General features: G+C 42.1%; 1 protein-coding gene across 5 annotated transcripts in view; it reads left to right on the top strand.

The window, feature by feature from the left end:
* Positions 1-16565, top strand: part of vrk2 (VRK serine/threonine kinase 2) — a 91373-nt gene that overhangs the window by 17648 nt on the left and 57160 nt on the right. For 4 of the 5 annotated variants that reach the window (XM_033025170.1, XM_033025166.1, XM_033025167.1 and 1 more), the window contains 2 exons: positions 1287-1379; positions 5439-5571. In XM_033025170.1, the coding sequence (XP_032881061.1) occupies positions 1287-1379; positions 5439-5571 (226 nt within the window). The remainder of the gene's footprint in view (positions 1-1286; positions 1380-5438; positions 5572-16565) is intronic. The other variant, XM_033025169.1, reaches the window with a different exon arrangement.

Genomic DNA, 16565 nt, shown 5'->3' with positions numbered 1-16565 from the left:
ACCCAGCAACTGATGATATCCATGAATCGCAGACTTCAAGCAGTCATTGCATGCAAAGGATATGTAACAAAATACAAAACATGACTACTTTCATATATATGACATTGCTGTGTCTCAAACATTATGGTGCCTTGAAATGGGGGGACTATGTATAAACACTGCTGTAATTTCTACATGGTGAAACCAAAATGCATAAAAATTACCTTTATTAAAATCTGACAATGTACACTTTAACCACGTGATTTTTTTCTATTACAAACCTCAAATTGTGGAGTACAGAGGCAAATAAGTAAATGATGGGTCTTTGTCCCAAACATTATGGAGGACATTGTATAAGGGCATAGATAGCATAGATAGTGAGAGTAGGGAAGTCTTGAATAAGAGGGCACAGGTTTAATGTGTGAGGGGTGAAACGTAAAGGATATTTTCATGCAGAATATGTTACTTATCTGGGACGAGCTGCCAGAAGAAGTAGTGGAGGCGGATACAATTACAACTTTTTAAAGTATTTGGATAGAAAGGGCATAGAGGATACAGGACTAATGTTCGCAAATGGGATTATGGTAGATATATCATCATGGTTAGCATGTTCAACTTGGGCCGCAAGTGTCTGAGTCTGCTGTACGCTTTTACAGTCACATTGGTCACACTAGTCCTGTTGTCCTCTGAGTCCAAAATTGGCGTCTGAATTTTGAAAGCAATGGGAAGCAAGTATCCACTTTACTTGGTTTTCAACACGTGAACTAAGGTCACATTTTAAATCTATTTTTTCAGGGTAAGGGAGACGAGGGATTCATCTATTTGCAGATGTTAGAGGGGAATTGTAGGGTATCTTGCACAAATCTGCACACAAAATGTTTCATTATATCTGTATCTCGCAGTAGTTGTGCATACGACAATAAACTCGACGTGGTAATTCACTTGCCTTTAATGCTGTATATTTGGGGGAGGGGGGGGGGGGGGGTGATGGGGAGGGTTCAAATGGCTTTTTCGTAGCTATTTTGTTTTTTTTTGTTTTAGACATAACTAACACCTTCATGCTCAACTGATAACTGCTTAACTTTGGAAAAGACTATGTTTCTATTAATACAGAATCTTCAAATGGTCTTCAATTAAGATTTCAATCTTTGATTAGTGACGGGTTTATAGGAAAGACAGTATATCTCAGTGCTCTGCTGTTAAAAGTAATGTAACATTATCATGTATAAAAAATGGTTTTGACCTCCGTATTTTGCAGAATGACATTCACTTTTTAAATTTATACATGTGCTTAACATTAAAAACAGCTCGATATTTTGGAGTTTATTCATGAACACGAATATATCCACGGTGATATCAAGTCAGCCAACCTGCTTCTCGGCCTCAAGAATCTCAAAGAGGTATGTCTGTACTGACAACAAGTAGTTATGTTTCTTTATTTAATGAATGAAAGAGAATGGGTAAAAGGTCCAGCAGAAAAAAATGACTTGCATGTGAAAGCTGTCTTGATGTTGCTGATTCAGGAATCACAACTATCTGTTCCGCTCCATTGGAGCTATATTTATGGCAAATTCTCCAAATGTTAGATTGTTGTAGCAAAAATCCATATAATAAGTGCAGGTCATATTGTCATGCTATTTCTTGAATTCTAACATAGCAACACAAATAATATTAATTGGAGATGGAGGACTATTAAATGGAGAGCAAATATAATGATTTTTGCAAGGCTATTGCCCTGAAAAAAACCCAGTTTAAAGCACATGTTAAGTTCTTAAGTTTTATTTGGGCTATCATTTTTGATTCAAAATATTTATGTAAAATGCTTAACACAGACATTCTGTATTCTGTTGTGTATTTCTGTTAACAAGCAGGCAGGCACATTTAAATTACTTTGGGAAAGGTACCATGGATTAGAAAAGTTTACATAGAACATGGAACAGTACAATACGGCACAGGAACAGGTCCTTTGGCCCACAATGTCTACGTTGAATAATCGTGCCAAGTTAAACTAATCTCCGCTGCTTCCATGTGATCCATATCCCTCCATTCCCCGCATACCCATGTGCCACCTGCCTTTCCCATTGGTCACCCATCTACTTTCTGCCTATACCCTAGCTGTGACCGTCTCTCTATAGCTCCTATCTATGTCGCTCTCAAACATGTGGACACGGTGGCGCAGCGGTAGAGTTGCTGCCTTACAGCGCCCGAGACCCATGTTCGAACCCGACTACAGGTGCTGTCTGTATAGAGTTTGTACGTTCTCCCCGTGACTGTGTAGGTTTTCTTTGAGATCTTCAGTTTCCACCCACACTCCAAAGAAGTATTGGCTTGGTATAAAATGTAAATTGTCCCTAGTGTGTTTAGGATAGTGTTAATGTGCAAGGATCGCTTGTCGATACGGACCCAGTGGGCGGATGACCTGTTTACGCACTGTATCTCTAAACTAAACAAAACCCTGACATCATCCAGCCACAGCTCCAGTCCTCTCTCATGGTCATTCATGAACTACAGTGGGGGATCGTTTCTGAGATGTAATCCTCAGGGATACTGCAAGTTTCCCTGACCTCCCACGTTCTGCAGGAGGAGCATTCCACTGCCCTAACTCACATTTTCACTGCACAGGCAGTGCATCACTGGCACAGTGATGCAACTGGTAGAACTGCTACCTTGCAGTGCCAGAGACCTGGGTGCTGTCTGTGTGGAGCCTGCACGTTCTCCCTGTGACTGCATGCGTTTCCTCCCACATCCCACAGACTTGTTGCTTTGTAGGTTCATTAACCTCTGTAAATTGTTCTTCGTGTGCAGGGAGTGTGTAGAACTGGAGTCTGAATGGATGACGTGGACTCAGCGGGCCAAAGGGCCTGTTTCCATGTTGTTTCTCTAAACTACCACTAGAAGAACTTTTGAAAAGAAAAGACCACCGTATTTTAAACTCAGCCTCCATGCCAAAGCCTCAGTAGGCAAAATCTCAATACTTGCACCTCCACAGATATTCTCCCGGCACAGTTGCTCAGCTCAGCTCATGCCTTCCTTCACTCTACCCTGCTCTGCCTCAGAACCAAGCTGGTGCCACAGACCTGACGTCTGCTGCTGCTGCTGCTGCTGCTGCTGCCTCCTAATGGTCAACCTCCCAACAATATACAATATACAACCAGCATCTGCAGTTCCTTAAATCTACAAAAGTGTATTAGCTGTTTCCTCTACTTCTTTAAGAAGGTTTCGGAAGTTTGGCATGTCCCCTACAACACTCACCAACTTCCACAGTTGCACCATAGAAAGCATTTTATCAGGATGCAGCACAGCTTGGTTTGGTAGCAGATCCAACCAGGACCGCAAGAAATTGCAGCAACTTGTGGACGCAGCCCAGACCATCACACAAACCAACCTCCCTTCTATTGACTCCATTTATACCTCACGCTGCCTCGGCAAGGCCAGCAGCATAATCAAGGACAAATCGCATCCTGGCCACGCCTTCTTCTCACCTCTCCCATCTGGCAAAAGGTATAGAAGTGTGAAAATGCACAACATCAGATTTAGAGACAGTTTCTTCCCAGCTGTTATCAGGCAACTGAATCATCCTCCCACAACCAGAGAGCAGTGCTGAACTACTATCTACCTCTTTGGTGACCCTCGGACTATCCTTGATTGGACTTTGCTGGCTTTACCTTGCACTAAACGTTGTTCTCTTATCATGTATCTATACACTGTAAATGGATCGATTGTAATCATGTATTGTCTTTCTGCTGACTGGTTAACACGCAACAAAAGTTTTTCACCGTACCTCGGTACACGTGACAATAAACAAAACAAAACTAAGGGGAATGTCCACAGGCGATCCCTGCAGTCTTTGTCTACATCCTTTCCTGGTGATCACCGATCTACTTTCTTCCGACCTCTTGGAGCAAATACTCTAGAATGTTAACAACTGTTTTAAAATCTACTGTACTGCTCTTCCTCTCAGGTGCTCACTCCTAAGTGAAGCTAAGCTGGCCTCATGCGAATGGTTGATTTTTATATCTACCATGCTGCTCCTGCTCTCAGCTGCTCTCTCAACTGTGAACCTAATCTCTAGAGCGATATGGATATGAGCCAGGCCATTGATGCAATCACAAAGAAAATACATCAATGCCTCAACTTCCTTAGAAGAGTTTCGGTACGTTGCCGAATACTCTACCGATCTACACGTGTAGAGTAGAGAGCCTACTGACTAGTTGCATCACAGCCTGGTTCAATAACTTGAAAACCCAGAAACAAAGGCGGCTACTGAAATGAGCAGATATTGCCCAGTCCATCACAGGTACTGACCTCCCCACCATCGAAGGGATCTATAGAAGGTGCTGCCTCAAAATGACATCCAGTTGTCATCAAAGGCCCATATGACCTTGTCCATGCTCCCATTTCCCTACTACAATTGGGAAGAAGGTACATGAGCCTGAAAACTATGATCGCCAGATTCAAGAATAGCTCCTTGCCATTTAGCATCAGACAACACTAACCACTAACCTCATCAGCTATGATAATCTATTGATTGTGTTTTTGGTTGCACTATGGACTTCTGTTTTGCACTGTTCTGGTACGTAGTATTACTGTTAATAATTGATTCTATAATTGATTATTATATATTTATTTGTGAGTTATAACATCAGTGGGCCTATTGAACTTCAGGAAGTAAGATTTAATTGCTGATACATATGATGATTAAATGCTCTTGACTCACCATGGCTGCAAGTTCTTGCCTTCCAGATATTTATCCGTCTCTGTTTTGTAAACTAGAGTTGAATCTGCAACCACAATACTCTTTTTTTTCATCTTTGGTCCTTTTGGCAATAGCCTTTAATCTATTCCTCTGTTCTCAATCCGTCCACCAGTATCCCTGTCTGCTTAGTATACACTGTTCATAGTTTCAAACATCTCCTTTAGATCCTCTTCCCGTCTCCACCACTGCAAGATTAACAACCCCGACTCCTCTGATCCAATCACAGGACGAAAATGCAACCAGCTGCAACCAGCTTGTAAAAATCCCTCCACACCCTCTCTAAAGACCCTTCTTTCCTCCATCCATAATGCTCTAGTTGTGGCTGAACCTGTGTTTTTTGAAGTTTCATCATGACTTCCTAGCACCTACTAGTTTTTACGTCTAATGCTCAGGATCCCACGTGTTGCTTTAACTACTCTCTCAACTTCCCCTTGTCAATTTCAGCAAACTTTGGGCATAAACTCCCAGATTTAAACTGATCACAACAGAAGATGCGTGATTCACACTCACAATTCATTCATTCCCCACCGAGTTCCTCACCTTGTGAACACTGAAAAGCTGATCAATGGTGTCTTCAAATGCAGAAAATAAAACAGAGCTGTGAATGGAAATTCTGCACTGATGATGCAGAGGATAAAAATGTGGTTTTCTTCTGAATAAGAAAATAACAGCTCTTTCACTGAAATGTTTTTAAATCTTTCAGATATATCTGGCGGATTATGGCCTTGCCTTCAGGTACAATCCCAATGGAGATCACAAACACTACAAGGAGGACCCGAGGAAAGGTCACAATGGAACAATTGAATTTACCAGCATAGATGCTCATAAAGGTGTAGGTAAGGACATCATCCATTCGGTCTGCAGACTGTGAGTAGTGTTGGCTCTGTGTTTGGGGCTGAAATTTGCATTGAGTGACTTGTTTGCTGATACTTTAATCCAGCCAGCTACACTTCAGTGGATGCTCAGCAGTGTGGGTTTGGCAAATTCAGAGCTGACCTAGCAACGCGTGATGTCATCCATAAACCACCCTGCTGTGTTCTTGCAATCATGCAGCAGTATTGTAAATAATGACATTGTCAATTTTGATGGCATAATTTTGAGAGTAAAAATGAATTGGATTTGCTTGCTTTCAAATTTAGTTGAAACACTTCACACTTCTGCAGAGCCCAACCACTGGGAATTGTTTTAAAAATAGTTTTCTTAATGGAATTCATTTGAAGGAAGTTGATGCTTGTAACGTATACATCTAGATAGGCAAGCTTCAATCGAATAAGGGATGAATCAAAATATCTGAATTACGGTCGTTGTGTTATCTCAGCTGAGACAGAGTGAAATGCTTTTTAGTTATATTTAAAATACAACATTTCTAACTACCCCAAAATATTCAGCAGAAGCGAAACTGGAGGACGAAGGATGTACAAATATGGAACTTGTCTATGCGGGTACCCTTCTCGTGCTCTACTGATCAGATCAATATCCACGTTTTCAAATATACGTAGTCAAGAATATAGTGCTAAGCGATGCTGCCACTTCACACAGCTTAACAAAAATTACCAATGAAGATGAACAAATTTATGTGTGTGTAGTGTCATTTTATAGAGGAGTTAGAGTTGCAGTCTTTGATAGAGTTGCACCCTGGCCACTCCCTCTTCTCCCCTCTCCCATCAGTTAAAAGGTATAGAAGTGTGAAAAAGCACACCACCAGATTCAGGGACAGTTTCTTCCCAGCTGTTATCAAGCAACTGAATCATCCTACCACAACGAGAGAGCAGTGCTGAACTATTATCTACCTCTTTGGTGACCCTCGGACTATCCTTGATTGGACTTTGCTGGCTTTACCCTGCACTGAACGTTATTCCCTTTTCATGTATCTATACATTGTAAATGGGTCGACTGTAATAATGTATTGTCTTTCTGCTGACTGGTTAGCAACAAAAGCTTGATCCATGTGGCACCAAATGTCAGGCCTGGCATTACTGCAGTTGGAAATAGTGGGGTGACATGTCAAGGGCTGGGCACACAGCCAGCTCTCAATGGGACATGTTCCTGATAGTTTCAAGTTCAGTGGATTGCCCAACACCAATTTTCAACCAGGAATGTACGTCCAATCTGATCTCCCATGATGATCTGCACTTTTACTAACAGCTGTGTTATGTTACAAGCTTGAAGGCATGATCTGCATCAGTTCCAATGGAAAATAAATGGATTGTGGACTATTATTGTGGCATTTATAATGGGAAATTAGTAGAATATTACCTGCATAGTTCTATCATTAGTGCATCGAATCCTAGAGCTGGCATTTATTCCATCAACCCCTTGTGATATCTGAACTCTTCCAGTTGTGGGCTGTTGAGGATTCCTGATATAGATTGTCCACCATTGACAGCCATACTTTCAGCTGTTAAAGACATTGCCTCGAGGATTCCATTTGCAATCCCCTGTGCCCCTGTATCCACCTTAAAGAACATATTTATAAAATATCTCTTTAACTTAATTTTGGTTATCTTTCTTAATATCACCTCGTATGACACTGAAACGTTGCTTCAAATTATCCTTCAAATACCTTGGAACATTTTTAATGCTAAAGCTGTGATATAAACAGTTATTCATGCAATAGGTCTTGAGAGTTTTCCTTTTGAAAAAGCAGTAATTGAATAGGGCAGCACGGTGGCGTAGCGGTAGAGTTGCTGCCTTGGGGCGCCAGGGACCAGGGTTCAATCCTGACTACAGGTGCTTGTCTGTACAAAGTTTGTACGATCTCCCCGTGACCTGCGTGGGTTTTCTACAGGATCTCCAGTTTCGTCCCACACTCCAAAGACCTACAGGTTTGTAGGATAATTGACGGTATAATTGTGAATTGTTTCTAGTGTGTGTAGGATGGTGTAAGTGGTGTAAGTGTGCGGGGATCGCTGGTTAGAGCGGACTTGGTGGGCTGAAGGACATGTTTCTGCGCTGTATCTCTAAACTAAACTAAACTAAACTAAGATTGGACATGGATGCAGCATGATAAGGGGAGGCATGGTGCTCACATTCAGGCTGCCATGTGTACAGTAGGAATGGACTACTTATGCACAGAAGTACTTGGTTAATTAATTACTTTGTAAGTTGGTTACTTGCATTAAAATGGTCCAATTAGCAAATCCCCAACTGTTTCTTCTCTAACTACTCTCCCAGCCAATGATTAAACTTGGACTGTTAATCCTCCATCTTTGAGAGATCTGATTGATGAATAAAGAAATTACCTGAGTGCTGCCTCCTTAGCAGTGATCTTCAGGTTCCTTTCCCACTCAAACTATTGCAATAGTCAATTCTCCGTCTGAATAAACCTATAGCACCCAGTTGGCATTTAAGATGTTGTATTGTCTTTCCTTGATTGTTGGTTTTGGATATATCAAATGAGGTTTCAATGGATGTTTATTTCTAAATTGAACAAGTTTTCCTTTATTCCAGCTAAGATCCACTGAATATAAGCTCTTGTTTTTTTTTTCATATTGTGTGTCTATTTCTGCCTGTGCATTTGCAGGATATATAGAATATGGTTTCTTTAATTGATGACCGTGTGTTCATCCAATTTCTTGCATTCATCCTAAAACTGAGTATTCATCAGCTTTATTTCTAACCTCTATCTCTGCTCAAACCGTTATACACTCCACATCCTTCATGTTCTTTGAGTCCGCTATCTTTCTTTCTGCAATATGCTGTCTACTGATAATCTTCCACATTCCATCAGCATCTTTATATCTCCACTCACTTTGCTTCCTGTATTCAACTCTCTTCAGATTCTTCATCTTTGACAGATCTCAGCTCCTTTCGAATCAGGCCTTGCAAACGTGAGTTTCCTATTCCCCATTCTTGACCTTGCTCCCAGAACTGTGATAGTGACTCCCTCACCCACATCTTCAACATCAGCGGCACCCTTAATCAATGGATCATTCCATGTTATTTTGCCATCTCTAGAGGGATGCTGCCCTGAAGCATCTTTCCCTTTCTGCGTTACAAATGCATAAATATTTTTGTGACATCCTGGTCAAATCCCTTTATCTTCCTTAACTATGTTTACATATTCACATATTCTGTTGTGCTGCAGCAAGTAAGAATGTCATTGTCCCATCCAGGACATATGATAATAAAACACTCTTGACTTGAACTATTATCATTTCCCTGGCACTTTCTGTGATAGGAACTCGTGAAGAAGTGCCATTGGCATTAGAGGTCTCAATAGGCAAAAGCCCCTTCTATGCTGCCTGTGTTTTTGGAAATCCTACCAGATGCTGTCCTTCTCATTTTTTTTGGTTGCTTTTCTTGGGTAAAATTGTAAAAGCACAAAGCAGACAAGCAAGGCTTGCAATAAATTGATCCATCTATGCACAGGTGACTGAAAATGGTGCTTTGATGCGTTGCTTTAAAGTTTCAGTACTGAACAATTGCATTTGATGTGGATAAATGACTTTTGGAGAAACTATCAGGACATGCTTGCAGGTACAGAGTGACGCTCCCCCTGTAAGCACTTCAGAAACATTAGGTTTCCTCCACCACATCCAAGCAGTAATACTCAGGGTTGCAGTGAAGACTTCCTCAGTAAAGGAGGGTTTGTGAAGTATATCAACAATGCAAGTGCATCTTATTGATAATTTCTTCTTGGAATTTCTTTCAGATTATTCATTCGGCTGAGTTAGTTCCATGGTGCAATTGAAATAATATTGACAACCAGATTACCATATGCAAAAAATGCACAAAAATAATACCAAGTGTAAAAACGAATAATAGACCATAGTGCATAATTGATCCATGAACAGCAGCTGAACCTAATGCAATATGTGAAAACTTTGGCAATCTGTAAGCCTCCTGGTAAATTGTTTAATGTACTTTCATAGTGAGAGGATTTCAATATAGGAACCAAGAGGCCCTACTGCAGTTGTACAGGGCCCTGGTGAGACCGTACCTGGAGTATTGTGTGCAGTTTTGGTCTCCTAATTTGAGGAAGGACATTCTTGCTATTGAGGGAGTGCAGCGTAGGTTCAGCAGGTTAATTACCGGGATGGTGGAACTGACATATGATGAAAGAATGGGTCGACTGGGCTTGTTATCACTGGAATTTAAAAGGATGAGAGGGGATCTTATAGAAACATATACAATCCTTGGGTTCTTCTTTGTTCTCGGTTTCAAGGTCCTCCAAAATATTCCAAATTGGAATTTAAACTGGAGGTGGTGGAGGGAGGACTTAAGCCAGAAAGGGTTTTTGGGAAGAAAGAGCTACCTTAAATTTAGTTGCATCTGGTTGGGTAACTATGGTAGGGTGAAGATTATTCCATGCTTTAATTGTGCGGGGGAAGAACGAATTGCTGTACACATCTGTCCTTAAGGGATTTGACAGGCTAGATGCAGGAAAATATGTTCCTGATTATGGGGGAGTCTGGAGTCCAGAACCAGGGGTTACAGTTTAAGAATAAGGGGTAGGCCATATAGGACTGAGATGAGGAAAAACTTTTTCACCCAGAGAGTTGTGAATCTGTGGAATTCTCTGCCACAGAAGGCAGTGGAGGCCAATTCACTTGATGTTTTCAAGAGAGAGTTCGATATAACTCTTAGGGCTAACAGAATCAAGGGATATAGGGAAAAAGCAGGAACAAGTTACTAATTTTGGATGATCATATTGAATGGCGGTGCTGGCTCAAAGGGCCGAATGGCCTGCTCCTGCACCTATTTTTTATTTTCTATGTTTCTGGAGGGGACATTTGACAAGCTGTCAAATCAAATCAAGGTCTGAAGGTCTCGACCCGAAACGTCACCCATGCCTTCTCTCCAGAGATGCTGCCTGTCCCGCTGAGTCTACTTTCTGTCAAATCATTAGTTGGTCAGGAAGCACCGTGAGGTAAGTGACTTCTTCAGCATAATGGCATTGTGAAGAAAGTTAATCGTTTTTATTGGCATGAATTAAAAGATGAAACAAAGGTCTTGCAAAGTCGCACGACACATAGAAAAATAGATGAATATATTTAGCAGATCTTTAGCCTTCTTAGGAATTATTGCCTCCATCCAAAGACAGACTCCCTTGGCCACGAAATAGTGCAGGAAAAACCTTCATGTCAGTGAGGTGGAGATATGTATTCAAACTCTCCTGCCTCACTTGTTTGCTTGTCTGTAGGATACACTTTGGAGGGATGTCTTGGAGAAGCTGACCTTGTGCTCTTATATCCAACAATCCTCAGAGCAGGGAACCACAGTAGAACAGGCTGCTGAAAAGGAAGAGCAATTCCTTGTCAGTGTTTTTTCGGGGATTAACTAGCGATTAACTAGTTTTCCGGTTATGTTTTTTTTTTGTTCAGTCCAAAGTTTCCAGAATCTACCAACCAGCCAGACTTTCCTCTTTCCCTTGCTATGCATGGGATTTCTTGGTGTAAATGAAATATATATTTCCAGGTCTAATGAAACTGGGGATGCACAGTTAGCATTGCCAACTGAGGTGGCAAGGATCCACAGAGATGTGAATGCCTCTGAAAATCATGATGCAACAAAGTAGATGCAAACCAAAACCAAGATGAAACAAATATAAGTATTTGTCATTTTTCTTTTTTTGTGGTATTTTACAAGTTCCTGTAATATTTACTTTGTCACAATCATGAACGATTTAAAAACATTATTCTCGTTACATTTCTAATTGTCGATGCCCTGTCTAATTGAGTGTTTTTCACTTGTCAATCTTCGTTGCAAATCTTTTCATCTTCATTGACCACAGGACGTCACAGCTGCAGCCAAACCAATGTTAACCACAGGACCACACTGAATAATGGTCACTGTACCGTTATCAGGTCCATAACCTTTGTAGATTGCAGCGAATTGATGAAAAATCAGATTACACAGCTGTGAGTTGCTGATCTGTGAGGTGTTGTTGCTTTACCAGAGAAATTTACTGTGCTATGAGTGAAATTCTTACTTTGAAGGCTGTTGAAAATTTGATGCAATATATCCATTCAGCATAAAAATCACAACAGTTTATCCTCATGGGCTAAAGAGTTGATTTTTACAATGCTGCAAGCAGGATGGATCAATTAAGTTTTAGTGTAAATCTTAACTGGACCTACGTGATCAATAATGGTCTTTGAGAATCATTAATATTGGGGTATGAATGGTTAGTCACCACCAGTGATTTTAAGAAGTGACATATATTATAGTCACACTTGAACAAGAATGAGGGAGAAATTAAGAAATCTGTAAGTGTACGTCAGGTTGGAGAAATAGTATGCGGTTTACAGGAAAGCACAAGTGCTTGGCAAGTGCTTAATTAAAAGTTTAGTTACTTGCTCACAGGTTAGTGACACATTTCTATTGCTTCTGAAATGGGGAGAAAAATATTTGGAACTTGGATGAAGTTAGGAGAATTCTCCAGCTGAGGAAAGCTAAAGCAATCTCCGTAATTCACAGTGGCGCAGCGGTAGAGTTGCTGTCTTACAGCGCCAGAGACCTGGGTTCGACCCTGACTACGGGTGCTTGTCTGTGTGGAGTTTGTATGCTCTTCCCGTGACCCGCGTGGGTTTTCTCCGGGATCTCCGGTTTCCTCCCACACTCCAAAGACATACAGTTTTGGAGGTTAATTGGCTTGGTACAAATGTAAATTGTCCGTAGTGTGTGTGGGATAGTGATAGTGTACGGAGATCACTGGTCAACGCGGACTCAGTGGGCCGAAAATCCTGTTTCCACGCTGTATCTCTAAACTAAACTAAAATTCCTACACTAATCTATAGCATTTTAGTGGCCTCCTACACCAAAGGCTGTGTAAAACAAAGTCTTTAATAGACCACAGATAGACACAAAAAGCTGGAGTAACTCAGCGGGACAGGCAGCATCTCTGGAGAGAAGGAATGGGTGACGTTTCGGGTTGTGACACTTCTTCAGACTACCTTTAATAGGCAGCCTATATTCAATTTAACGATTGTGCTGCCCAGATTTTATGTAGTCGTTCTTGTTGAAAGGTGGTTGTTGCACATAATTGAGGTTGAAGCACAGCCTTATCAGAACAGCGGCGCTGTTAATAGCTGCGGCTCGCCTGTAGTCCGTCTGTCTTTACTTTTTTCTGTTATTTTTTTTGTCTTGTTTTGGTTAAGTTTTAGTTTGTTGGTTTGTGTTAGGGGGGAGGGGTGAAACATGCTCTCTGTCTCTTCCTTCGGGGGAATGCGACTTTTTCGTGTCGTATCCCCCTTCTCTGCCTCCGTCTGCGCTGAGGCCTAATGGCGGAGCTGGCGGCCTCCAGCCTGCGACTGACCCCGAGGCTCCGGAGGCAGAGCCAGCCAGGACTCACCAACGCGAGGCTGGCCGTCTTCGGGGCTGAGGCAGCGGTGGCCCGACTTGCTGGTGCGGCGTTCCAGCTTTCGGCGGCGGCCTGGAGCTGATGCAGCGGGACTCAGAGCTGAGACTGCGGGACCCGGAGCTAGGGCGGCGGCCCGGAGCCGAGACTGCGGGACCCGGAGCTGGGGCAGCGGCCCGGAGCGGAGACCGCGGGACCCAGAGCTGGGGCGGCAGCCTGGAGCTGGGGCGGCTGCCCGGAGCTGATGCTGTGGCGGGCCGTCTCGGAGCGGAGACGGCGTTCCGGCTTTCGGCGGCGGCGACGTCACCACGGAGGTCCGCTGGACTGGAGGGCGGCATCTCCGGCCTGGATCGATCGCCTCAGCGCAGAGGGAGAACAAGGAGGGAAGAGACGGAGACAAAGACTTTGCCTCCATCACAGTGAGGATGTGCTTGGTGAACTCACTGTGGTGGATGTTTAATTTGTGTTGTATGTTTTGTTTTTATTGGTTCTGTGTATGACTGCAGGCAACATAATTTCGTTCAGACCAAAAGGTCTGAATGACAATAAAGGAATCTAATTCTTAGTTAAATTGCTTTTTTTATCCTTTTGTTTTGCTTTTCTTGACAAATTCAGTTCCTTGAATTCTAAAATTCTCTTTTGGATTTGAAATGCAGCCCTGTGACATTTGCTGTTGTACGAGCTTCTGCACCTTGAACTGATGAGAGTGGATTGTTGCCGTGCTTTGGTCATAGACTGATACCATGCTTGCTGGTGATCAAAAGGTCATAAGTGATAGGAGCAGAAGGCCATTCGACCCATCAAGTCTACTCCGCCATTCAATCATGGCTGACCTATCTTTCCCTCCTGACCACATTCTCCTGCCTTCTCCCCATAATCCCTGAGACGTACCAATCAAGAATCTATCTATCTTTGCCTTAAAAATATCCATTGACTTGGCCTCCACAGCCTTCTGTGGCAACAAATTCCACAGATTCGCCACGCTCTGACTAGATAAATTCCTCCTCGTCTCCTTCCTAAAGGAACATCCTTTATTTCTGAGGCTATGGTCCTGGACTCTCCCACTAGTGGAAACATCCTCTCCACATGCACTCTATCCAAGTCTATTTGATATATGATGTATAAATGACATAGGCATATAAAAGTATGCAGAAATGTTTTATAATGGTTCATTACTAGAGCTTTGATTAGATAAACCCAGAATAAAGGGATAACATTCTCATCTTCTGGTTGTAACACAGTTGAAAAGAATCCACTACTTCATACATGGAGGCCATTCACCCCATCACGGCGGTGCTGGCTCTTTGAAAAGATATCCAGTTGGATCCACTACTGTGCTCTCTCCCCATTGCCCAACGGAAGGAGTAAATTAAAGTAGATATTTAGTTTCCTTCTGAAAGTCATTGTTTAATCTGCTCCCATCTTGCTATCAGGCATTGCATTTCCAGATCATAACATTTGGGAAGACTTTACTTTGCCTTTTAACCCAAGACAAAGACAATTTGCCACTAAAATAGTCCCACCTCGAGATCACAGATGAATTAACACAATGTAAAGTGACTTAGAATAAAATATGCAGACAAGGATGTAAAAATACATTGTTGCACAGGTAATTACTTTGTACCATTCCAGTTAAGGGAAAGAAAAAAATGCCTTTCGTTGCCTCAGTTCTTTTGGTTCCTGTGATTTTGAGGAAAGATTAAACCTGACACTGTGTGATAGCTGTTCCCCCATTTCCTATCTGAAAGGCACACGCACGCCTTTAATGAAGATAGGAGAAGGGGTATTGTAGTCTAACTCATGGAGTGATTCTCACATTCACTCTTTAAGCAACTTTTTAACAGCATGGTAAACTATTACACAAAGAAAAAAAAAAATCATTTGACTTTTTATTTGAACTTTGGTTAACTTTCCGTGCTAAATTAGACCCTACGGGCACCAGAAATCGTTAAGCACTGTATTACAGTTTTTTTTGGTGTTGATACTTCATCCAACTCCGTCTTGGTAATGTAGTGGACGTGTCCAAAGCCAAATAAATTAGGATTAGGATGTTCTATAAAATCTTAAAATATAGATTTTTAGCAGAGCTAACCCGATGCTGATTTATTCATTACACTGTTGTAAGTGCCTGTATATAAGACTGCCACTTGTTATCATTGATTTTCAGATACTGTGCACAAATGTTGGTTCTGTGGCTGGCTGTTATACTCATAATTAAGAAAATTACAGGGCTGGAAAAGACTATGGGGTATGTTTGCTCATTAATAGAAGTTCTGGAAGTTGCAGTCACTGACTGCATATTGCCACTGCTTTCCATCAACTCCCACTAGCAGCAGGGATTCATGTACCGACTGCTCCAGCCTCATTTCAAAGCTGCCACCACAAGAGTATGACTTGAAGGATTGTTACGTCAGAGAGTTAGGTATGTGGATGGATTCAACCCCACCTTCACAATCTGACAGGAATAGAGAGTGTGTATACACACAAGTAACTGCAGATGCTGGTTTACAAAAAAAAGTACAAAGTGCTATAGTAACTCAGCTAGTCAGGTAGCATTTCCGGAAGACATGGATAGGCGACATTTTATATCTGAAGCCTTCTTCAGACCAGGGTGTATGCAGTATTCCAATAGGAAGATCCCTGGTATTGTCTGTTCTTGATTCACAGCCACCTTTACACAACTTTATTTTCTAACATTATTGGTCCAAGGTGAGTGAAAGTCGATTAAAAATGGCTATCTATCTAGCCCCTTTTGCTGTTATGACATTCATCCAAACCTCAATTCTATTTTCCTTGTTTTGGTCCATTCTTTTGATATATACCTCCGAGCAAAATTGAGCTCAACCTTTAACATTTCAGAATGACTCTATAACCGCAACATATTTGGCAGGTTATGTATTTCCCTCTGTCTTTTCCTGGTTTGAATTTAATGACTTGATTCTTGTGGTCTGCCACCCTCCCCACATCCACCAGAAGAAATGTTTTCTCTGTGTCTACCCTCTTAAACTTCTTTACCGATTAAAAAAAAAAGTTAACCATGCCTCCCTCAACTTGAGGGAGCAGATGCGAAAATCCCAGAGGACCCCAGAGGATTGAAGTTGATAGTGACTCAGATCAGGAAAGGGCCATTTGGCAGCACAAAGCCACTTGAAGTTCTTTGGGCAAGTCGCTACCAGGTCAACAAATACAATACAATACAATACAATACAATGAACTTTATTTATCCCTTAGGAACTTTGGTTTCTGCAGCCATACAACAAAAAGTGAGTCTCCTCCTCACTGTGATGGAAGGCAAAGTCTTGTCTCTCCCCTGCTCTCCATCCTCTCCCAATGTTAAAGTCCCCGGCGGGCGATGATTAGTCCCGCGGCTGCTAAGGCCACGCCAGCGATGTAAGGCCCTGCTCCGGGTTTTAACGTTGGAGCCCCCGGTGGGCGATGGCAAGTCCCGCGGCCGTTAAAGCCGCGCCGGGCGATGTCAGGTCCGGCTCTGGGCCGTTTTCAGTGAGTGAGCAGCTGCCTCTTCACTGC

This window comes from Amblyraja radiata, chromosome 8, assembly GCF_010909765.2.
Source record: "Amblyraja radiata isolate CabotCenter1 chromosome 8, sAmbRad1.1.pri, whole genome shotgun sequence".
NCBI lineage: Eukaryota > Metazoa > Chordata > Chondrichthyes > Rajiformes > Rajidae > Amblyraja > Amblyraja radiata.
Note: the sequence above shows the minus strand (reverse complement) of the source record. Positions and strands in the feature narration are given on the sequence as shown.